Source organism: Acartia tonsa, chromosome 8 (assembly GCF_053477335.1).
Source record: "Acartia tonsa isolate MP-2025a chromosome 8, ASM5347733v1, whole genome shotgun sequence".
Classification (NCBI taxonomy): domain Eukaryota; kingdom Metazoa; phylum Arthropoda; class Copepoda; order Calanoida; family Acartiidae; genus Acartia; species Acartia tonsa.
Window position 1 is genome coordinate 33,667,041 of NC_137267.1, and position 10,343 is coordinate 33,677,383.

General features: G+C 29.7%; 1 protein-coding gene across 1 annotated transcript in view; it reads right to left on the minus strand.

The window, feature by feature from the left end:
* The window catches only part of LOC145326582 (sushi, von Willebrand factor type A, EGF and pentraxin domain-containing protein 1-like), a 139,881-nt gene extending 132,568 nt beyond the window's left edge, over nucleotides 1-7,313 (minus strand). Inside the window, exons 1-3 of the mRNA XM_080169953.1 lie at nucleotides 7,238-7,313; nucleotides 6,052-6,082; nucleotides 953-1,034 (exon numbers count right to left, since the gene is read on the minus strand). Coding sequence (XP_080026079.1) covers nucleotides 953-1,034; nucleotides 6,052-6,082; nucleotides 7,238-7,289 — 165 coding nt within the window. The 5' untranslated portion in view covers nucleotides 7,290-7,313. The remainder of the gene's footprint in view (nucleotides 1-952; nucleotides 1,035-6,051; nucleotides 6,083-7,237) is intronic.
* Between the last annotated feature and the right edge of the window lie 3,030 nt (nucleotides 7,314-10,343).

The following is a 10,343-nucleotide window of genomic DNA, read 5'->3' on the forward strand; positions in this document are numbered from 1 at the left end:
TTTTAAACAAATTCCATTTTATGGAGACTTCTTCAACATTTTTGCACACTTTTATAACTTTTATTTCCATCAAACCATATAAGTTTTAACCTTATAGGGTTATGGCATTAAAAAAGAAACTATTTTTCCTCTAATTCTTTTACCAGTCAGAGATTATTCAGGGGGGGGGGGAGGGGACATTGGTCTTTTTATTACACTAGTCCCCAAAGTTTACTTATTTGTTGGCTTTACAGCTTTGGGGACTTTAGTGAGTTTTTATTGGTTGATTCATTAATTGAATGTCCTTGTGTCTATCTCTCTATCTTTCCTTCTGTCTGTTTATTTACCCTAGGGCGAGGCTTATTGATATCTACTTGAAGAAAGTAAGCTACCTTGTGTTTATCTCTCTATCTTTCCTTCTGTCTGTTTATTTACCTTGGAGCGAGGCTTATTGATATCTACTTGAAGAAAGTAAGCTACCTTGTGTCTATCTCTCTATCTTTCCTTCTGTCTGTTTATTTACCTTGGAGCGAGGCTTATTGATATCTACTTGAAGAAAGTAAGCTACCTTGTGTCTATCTCTCTATCTTTCCATCTGTCTGTTTATTTACCCTCGGGCGAGGCTTATTGATATCTACTTGAAGAAAGTAAGCAACCTTGTGTTTATCTCTCTATCTTTCCATCTGTCTGTTTATTTACCTTGGAGCGAGGCTTATTGATATCTACTTGAAGAAAGTAAGCTACCTTGTGTTTATCTCTCTATCTTTCCATCTGTCTGTTTATTTACCTTGGAGCGAGGCTTATTGATATCTACTTGAAGAAAGTAAGCTACCTTGTGTTTATCTCTCTAACCATCATCACATTAGGCTAAGGTTTATAGATATGTCTTCGAAGGCAGTAAGCTTATTTGTGTCTTTTCTATCCAACCTGCTGTCTAACTATCTATCTAACATGCTGTTGTGTGACTATCTACCTTGGGCCGAGGTTTATTAATATCCCTTTGAGGGCAGTAGGCTTCGCCATATCTCTCTCGATACTGCTGACCCCTTCCAGACCTATAAACATAGGTTTAGCAATCAAAAATATTACAAATTTTGTTGATAAACATTTTGACTGTAAAAGATGGTCAAATATAATCTATGATCACTTTTATAAAACTAGCGGTTGCGCCCATTGCAATAAGGGCAGAAATATAGCCAAAAACCATACCCAGATTTTTTATAAAAATAAAATAGCCTAAAACCACCCCGAGACCTCTAAGAAACTGTAAGTAATGCGGTTCAGCCGTTAGCGAGATCCTTCACTATAGGCAAAAAAAAAGCTTAGTACTTTATCTTATAGGATAAAATAGGAACTCGCAGCCACCGAAAAAAATGAAAAAGTAAAATGTTTACCACATAAACCATTTTAAAATATATAAGAATGTAATTTTAAAATTCTTTCTGTCTCAAACAAGGGGGATGAATAGGCAAAAATAAAACATTTTAAATTGGTAAAAAAAATCGTTGTAGAGCTTTGTTGTTTAAAATTTTTGAATATATAATTAGAATTTAACTTTTTTTTAGGAAATACCAATTAATTTTCAATAATTCTAAATCAGGGATCATGCCTCAAATGCTCAATGCCGTCGCGGCTTAAAAGGAGTAAGGCGCATATGCAAGGTTTATTTTTTTCAGTCACAGCATCGCGGCTATAACTGCAGCCGTAGTTATGAACTAGATGCATAAATATATATCATGTGTAACAGCTGTTTTACAAGTGCAGACCAATAACCAATTTTAAGGGAAATCTATTTAATCTAAATTTTCATCTACCAAACAACAAAACAGTAAATTTCATGACGGATTTAAAATTTAACAGACTATTATATATTTCATGAGCTATCTTAACAATTTAAAAAAGAAAGACAAAATTTTTATTTTATAATTAAATTTTTTCAATCTCGACTTAATTGTCCATGTTAAAATCATTAATCGGACTCAGCTCCGCAACTTAAATGATAAAATGAGGAAATCCTTTATGTTGTTTATGATATTTTGGTAGAATTTAGAGAGAAAAAAAGAGATTAACCGAAAATTAAATGTTCTGTAAATTATTTGGGCTGCAAGTTTAAAGATTTCAGTAATCTTATTTCAACCAATTTTAAAAAATAATCAACATACTAGTTAGCTGGTGATTTTTTATTTAGAGGTAAAACTTGTTAGCGGGTTTACCAATGGGATTCAATTCAGAATTCAATTTGTTAATAGAACGGAAAATTAATAAATTAACTTTCATTGTTGAATCCCTGTATCCTTGGTGGAATTAGAATTGAAATCTGAAAATCTGAATCCTATTTTCAGCCCAATTTAATTCATTCCAAAACATATTTAAATATATTTATTTAATCCACATTCTCAGTTATATATGTCAATGGTAGCTGCGCCCTTAGACTTAAACTAGTAGATTTCTATACAGGTGTATGTGTGTGTGTATTAGTGTATGATATAGAGAACTTAAAACAAGAACAATGTAAAAATAAGGATAACAACATCCATAAAAGCGAAGCACTGAAACTGTAGGACAAACGGACATTAACACTTGGATAGTGTCTGAACTGAATAATTAGAATATAAATGTTAAAGTGTCAAAGCAATATTGTAAGTAAATTTCTTAAAAAACAGTTTGACACGGGATAATGTTTATGGACATACTTACATTTTTAGGACTTGATTATAGAGTTGCTTCGCTTAAATATTGTTTTTTTGTTGTCCCAGGAATCAATATACCAAAAATCAGATAAAACGGATAATTAGATCACTTAAAAATTTGTTTTTAAAAAAGTAGAAAAATCAACATGTTTAAAATGGACGTACGGACATTCTGGTAATGATTATAGAGTTTCTACGCTTTCTAAATCGTACCTAACTACTACAGGAATCACCATGCAAAGTTTGAAAGCGATAGGACAATTCTAACATGCCTAAATTAACGAATAAAAGCTATCTTTCTCGGACGGACGGACCGACCCTAATTATAGAAAAGCTTCGCTTTTAAAAGTATAGAATGTTGTCAAATAAGTGCATTACTCAAGGAGTCAAGATATTAATAAATTAGCTATTAATAAATAAATGTTTTTATATCATGGCTTGAAAAAAAAAATTACAAAAATATTGGTTATTAATCCAGCCAAAATGAATCAGATTCGGACCTGTGTTAAAAAATTTCGATATGAAAAATATCCAACTGTAAGTAAATTTCATTGAAGCTAATATCCTAAGCAAAATAATTTGGCAAAGTTTCTGAAAAAGAATTAGTTTTTAGCTGACAAACTTTCAAACTATGGAATGTATTTAGTTTTTTTCTCACAATTTATTTTAAGCCAACTTTGATGAAAATAAAAATAATAAACCCAGAACCACTTCATTATGCAATCTACATTTTCCTGGATATTTTGTCTACGGTAGTCCATAAGTGTACAGCTTTACAGTACATTGTTTCTATTTGTTAAAGCAACACGTATGTTAAAAGAAAAAGATTCTTTTTAAAGTAAAATGCTTATATTTCAATCAAAATCTATATTTTTGTATTTTTTACCGATCCACTTCATTATGCAAATCAAAAGAAAATCGGTGGGAAAACGTTTGTTTTGCCCTTTTCTCCACTTTTAAAAACTAATTCTGATAAAATAACAATTTTTTAAGGGATTTGTGCATTAATTATAATGAAAAACAGTTTAAGATAGATTTTAATGATTTTTCTAAATAAGAAATAATTGAAAAAAAGAAATTTTATCCCTATCACTTTAGAGGACAGCTGCCGACTCCCAGTCTTATGGATGAAGCTAAATACATGTTAAAAATAAAAATTAGCATGAAAAGTATACAAAAATGTTTTTTGATGTGTTAAAAAAAATCCATTTTAAAATCTTGATTTTGAGGATGATGGCCTTTAAGATGCTCTTACTTATGGTGATGGTGAGCTAAATGTTATCAAAGTGCATGCCCATAATGAAAACTTATATATTGAACTATGGTTTAGTTTTTGTAATCATAGCTGACTCCAGTCAAGTAATATTAAAAAAGAAAAAAATTGCAATATTAATTACTAAAATTCATAAAGTAAATAATGTAGTGTTTAGATAATGGTTATATTTCATGTCGAGAGGCTCCACTGGAGGCTGCTATGACTACAAAAAATGGTACATAGGTTAATAGACAAGTTGTTGTAATGGTCATGTACTTAGATAACATTTAGCTCACCTTCACCACCAGTAAGAGCATCTTAAAGGCCATCATCCTCAAAATCAAAATTTTAAAATGGATTTTTTTAACACATCAAAAAACATTTTTGTATACTTTTCATGCTAATTTTTATCTTTAACATGTATTTAGCTTCATCCATAAGACTGGGGGTCGGCAGCTGTCCTCTAAAGTGATAGGGGTAGAATTTCTTTTTTTCAATTATTTCTTATTTAGAAAAATTATTAAAATCTACATTAAACTGTTTTTCATTATAATTAATGCATAAATCCCTTAAAAAATTGTTATTTTATCAGAATCATTTTTTAAAAGTGGAGAAAAGTGCAAAACAAACGTTTTCCCATCGATTTTCTTTTGATTTGCATAATGAAGAGGATCGGTAAAAAATAAAAAAATATTGATTTTGATTGAAATATAAGCATTTTACTTTAAAAAGAATCTTTTTCTTTTATCATACGTGTTGCTTTAACAAATAGAAACAATGTACTGTAAAGCTGTACACTTATGGACTACCGTAGACAAAATATCCAGGAAAATGTAGATTGCATAATGAAGTGGTTCTGGGTTTATTTAATTAAATTAAGTTTAATAAAATCAAATAGTTTTCTATAAAGCTGTATGTAAAACTGATACTGGACGGTAAATCATATTGGTACCCAAAGTTTTGTAACAAGATCTCTCATTCGTTGCCATAAAACTTTGAGTTAATTATTACCAACCTTCAATAACCTAACTTTTCCATCAATATTTTTAAACTACATAATCTGTATATTTGTTTATCGTAATTGGGGGTGCTTATAAATTTAAACATTCCCTTAAGATCCCTGCATTAATAATGATTTTTAATTTAACCTCTAGTAAACTTCGCTAAGTACTTTGTAGAAAAGCTTTGCTTTTAAAAGCAAGCTATAAATAACATGCACCATATTTTCTGACCGCTAAAAGCCTAATACAAATATCAAGGCTTTTTTCCTCACTCCATCACTTAGCCATTAGAAAAAAGAGCCTTTCCTAGCAGGGATCTTAAGGGATAAGACAATGCTTAATAAATTAAAGCATATCCCCAAACTATGATAAACAAAATAACCCCTTCTGTAGATTAAAATCGTTTGTGGAAAAGTTTGAACAATGCTGGTTTGTACAATCAAACGAAGCCAACGGATGGGAGATTAAGTTTAAAAATTCTGAGATCAGTATGATTTGTATTTCAATGTCCCCTCCCACCCGGAATTCTTATACTTATATCAATCAACATTATATTACAACACTTTCTTTAAGGAATCACAGATGCTCTATATTTTGTGTATTCCGTAAGTCCACTCGTCCTAAAAAGTAATTTATTCCAAAAATTTTCTTTTACATTCAGATTAAGTATTTTTTAAGTAGATGTAATGTCATCCTTTTACCTAGAATTTCATGTCTTCGGTAATTAGATGGGATTGTTTTTTGGAGGGTTGACTATTTTCTTTTATTATACGAAGTAGTTCTGTGCTCTTTATGTTTATAAGTTATTATAGTTATAAGCATTTCGTTAAAATTCTTAATTTTATTATAAAAATAAATGTATTTTTGCCATAAAAACTGTGAATTTGACAGCCTCATTGAATTTCATGGTTATGAAAATGACAATAACACTATGACAGCAGTAAAGGTAGAATTTTAACCATGGATAATTTTTTTGCCAAAAATACAGCAAAAAACGAAATTGACAAAAACACACTAACTTTTTTCAAAAACACAGTGTCTATACTTTTGCTAGTGATAGGAAAGGCAGCAACTCTTTATGAGATATCAAAGAACAAACAATAAGTTGTTTAATAATTATACTAACCTCATATCCATTTCATCATTATAGGTCTGGGCCTGATCAAAATCATACTTTAAAAAAATCTTACTTCTGTATATTTTTACTTATAATTTTGTAGCGCATTCGCTCGTTGTCGGGAAGATGATAGGTTCGTTTAAGACGTTAAAAACGGTGCCTACATGCTGTTACGTCAGTTGCGCGATATTTATAGTTATAGTAGAAGGAAGAATGTCTTGGCCCAAAACTGGGTTACATTAATACAAAGCCCTACTAGGACTTTCAGGCAAAGGTTGTGTATCCCGTCCTGTTTAGAATATCAAGGCTATACTAAAGTAATAGGTTGTACATTTGAGCAAACACAAGTTTTCCACCTAAGATATCAAAAACTCTGGAAAAAATTTACCAATTTTAAGATTACGTTAACTTATTCGTTGGTTCACAAATGTTTAGTACTTCTATAGTTTAATACCTCCTTCCACCCTGCAAAAATCTGACAACTTTCGCATCGGCGACAGATTGAAAGAAATAAGGTTACCAACTGTTATAAAGAGTAGCTTTGCTCAGAGATCTAAAAGGATAAGACAATAGCAGATAAATTGATGTCATCCCCAATAATGATGTACAAAATTACCCCTTTATAGATTACAATAAATGATTGAAACGTTTGGACATTAAACTAAATAAACCAACCAATCAAAACTCTAAAAAAGTCTTAAAGGTTGTTCAGCCAACGAATGAGAAAACTTTATTATAAGACTTTAGGGACTAGTGTAATAAACAGAGCTTTACTACTTTTTAAAAAATCCGTGTGAAACCTGTGTTGTCGCCATAATTGTATTAAATGTGTTGACAAATATTAGAAGCAAGAAATAAATTGACCAATAAATAAACTTAATAGTTTAGTTTCTTGTAATACTGGTGGCAAAATCAACTATAAATTGTATTAAACTTTTTTTCTAATTTGATGAAAATCAGAACCGTGAAAAGCAGTTGAACATTAACCATTGTCTTCTTAAAGCTTAAGATCTCGGTAACCACTGAACCGATTGGGTTCTAGCCAATTTGCTAATCTTAGAGAAGCTGCGCTTCTTTACAGCCTTTCTCTTAAAAAAATCAAATCAAATCAAATTTCTGTTATAATAATAGTATAGTCTTAGAGTAAACCTTAAAAACGTTGAAACACAAAAATTTGAAATGCATAATTTTAATTCCTGTTGAAATACGGCCAAAAATATTGGTATTGATAGGTATAACCAGTTCATCTTAAGTCATTTGTATATTTTTCTGAAAATAATATAGATTCATAAATACATAGATGGAATTTTTAAAATAAAATATGACTATAAATTGTTAAATAGAAAATAGATAGCCAGAGTTCTAAGAATTTTTAAAAAATAGATAGATAGTTTTACTAATAGAGAGATAATTATATGATAGAGATATGACTGAATAAATAGATAGACAGATCTATATAGAGTAGGAATGATATATAGAGTTAGATATATAGATAGAGTAAGATAGATAGATAGATAGATAGATAAAGTAAGATAGATAGATAGATGGATAATATAGATAGAAAAAGTCGGAGATATAGCCAGATTAATTAATAGAGTTAGCTAGATAGATATTTAGAGTCAGATAAATAGATAGAGTCATATAGTTAGATAGAGCTAGATAGATAGATAGAAAGTCAGAAAGATAAAGAGTTAGATAGATATATAATAAAAGTATGTATAAATAGATGGATAGGAAGCATCAATTTGTTTATATTGTTTAAACATTGTTTGTTCAGTTAGATTAGCTTCTTCAACTTATTCAGAATATTGACTTTATGTATCATATACAATATACATACACTAAAAAACTGTAGATAAAACTTCAGCAAATTTAAAATCGTTCTAACAATTTCAAACCCAGTTTAAAAATTATTCAGTTAGGTATGGCAAAGGCGGTTGATATGATTTTTGAAATACTAATTACTAGGACAAGAAAGTATAATGTTATAAGCGAAGCAAGTATGCCCTTTAAACAATATCCTGTATTTAACAGTTTTGTAATGTATTTAAGCCGGTTTTTTTTAACAAATTTACTTAAAATTTTGTTTCGACAAGTGTTAATGTTCGTTTGTCCTACCGTTTCAGAGTTTCGCTTTCATGGATGTTGCATGTCATCCTAGTTAACATAAAAATCAGGATACCTAATTTTAATAAACTTAAATCTTGATGAATTTTTAGAGTGCAGTTTAAAGTTCTTCATGTACAATTTCAAATACAGGAAAGGATGGTTTTCTTCAAATGAAAAGAACAGGTTTGAATATCCTTAACTACGAAAAAATAGTACTTACATATGTGTGAACTTATGTTATATTAAAAAACTATGGATTAACGAGCTTCTCATGGGGCCTGGTAAGGTTTATAACTATTTTGAGGGAGAGCCAACCATCCCAAGAGAAATCACCCTTAGAAAAAATTCCCCTACCACTCCCCCCCCCAAAAAAAAAATATTGTTTATATTTCTAAAAAACTTAAATTGAAAATGAGCGGAGGTCAACTCTCCCCCTTAATTTAAGGGGGCCACTAATATATAATACATTGGAAGCGTATTGGTATGTAAGCTCCTAAATGTAACAATTTTTTTCTGAATTTTAATATAGAAAACCTGACCCTGTTGAAATGCAAAATTACAGTTCAACAGTATTTCATATAATACTACTAGAGTTGGCTCAATATAACTATATCGCTATTGGCTAGTTTTCTATAAGTACATATCTATTTATCTATTTCTCAATAAATCAATTTCCTCCCCCGCCATTACTATCTAAAAGAAAGAAGTAAATATTTATTAATTTAAATAATTTTAAAAAGATTTTTTCAATTATATTTTTTTCACATTACCATCACCAAAGGGTTAATATGATTAAAATTTTAGTTTTCATATTTTAACACAAAGGAAGTGTCGCCACAATCGAATTCTTTTAAAATAGAGTTTTCTTAGATTTACTCTATTATGAACGTATATTTTTTATTTATGAAATAAGGATTAAATACTTCAATGTAATTCAAATATCTACATGAAGTGAAAAACTTAATTCATTCCATAAACAAATAGAATAAAGGTCTTATTGCTTTGGCCAATGAGAGTTTAATGAGGATTATTGGAGCACTATGAGTTTTAAACACTTTACCATTGGAAGACTCGAGCTCATTTATAGACGTGTATATCCTATATAGATTTGTCATGGATCTTGATGCAATAAAGCAGGCCGTTTTGTAAATGTTTAAAATTGGAAGATTTCATTAAATAAAAGTAATCGCAAATATACTTAGTAAATAATGTTGCAAAGCAAAACATTATAATCAGAACAATGATATTGAAAATTTGAAATATAACTCAAAATCTCTGTATTTGGGTGTATACACTAGTATAATCGAGCTAAACATAATAGTAAGTATTTTTTAGGTTATCATAAAATATCCTTGATTTTGATAAATAAGAAATAATTGAAAAAAAGAAATTCTATCCCTATCACTTTAGAGGACAGCTGCCGACCCCCAGTCTTATGGATGAAGCTAAATACATGTAAAAAATAAAAATTTGCCTGAAAAGTATACAAAAATGTTTTTTGATGTGTTAAAATAATCCATTTTAAAATCTTGATTTTGAGGATGATGGCCTTTAAGATGCTCTTACTGGTGGTGATGGTGAGCTAAATGTTATCAAAGTGCATGCCCTTGAAGAAAACTTATATATTGAACTATGGTCCAATTTTTGTAGTCATAGCAGCCTCCAGCCAAGCAATATTAAAAAAGAAAAAAATTGCAATTTTAATTACTAAAATTCATAAAGTAAATAATGTAGTTTTTAGATAATGGTTATATTTCATGTCGAGAGGCTCCACTGGAGGCTGCTATGACTTCAAAAAATGGTACATAGGTTAATAGACAAGTTGTTGTAATGGTCATGTACTTAGATAACCTTTAGCTCACCTTCACCACCAGTAAGAGCATCTTAAAGGCCATCATCCTCAAAATCAAGATTTTAAAATGGATTTTTTTTAACACATCAAAAAACATTTTTGTATACTTTTCAGGGTAATTTTTATCTTTAACATGTATTTAGCTTCATCCATAAGACTGGGGGTCAGCAGCTGTCCTCTAAAGTGATAAGGATAGAATTTCTTTTTTACAATTATTTCGTATTTAGAAAAATCATTAAAATCTACCTGAAACTGTTTTTCATTATAATTAATGCATAAATCACTTAAAAAATTGTTATTTTATCAGAATCATTTTTTAAAAGTGGAGAAAAGTGCAAAA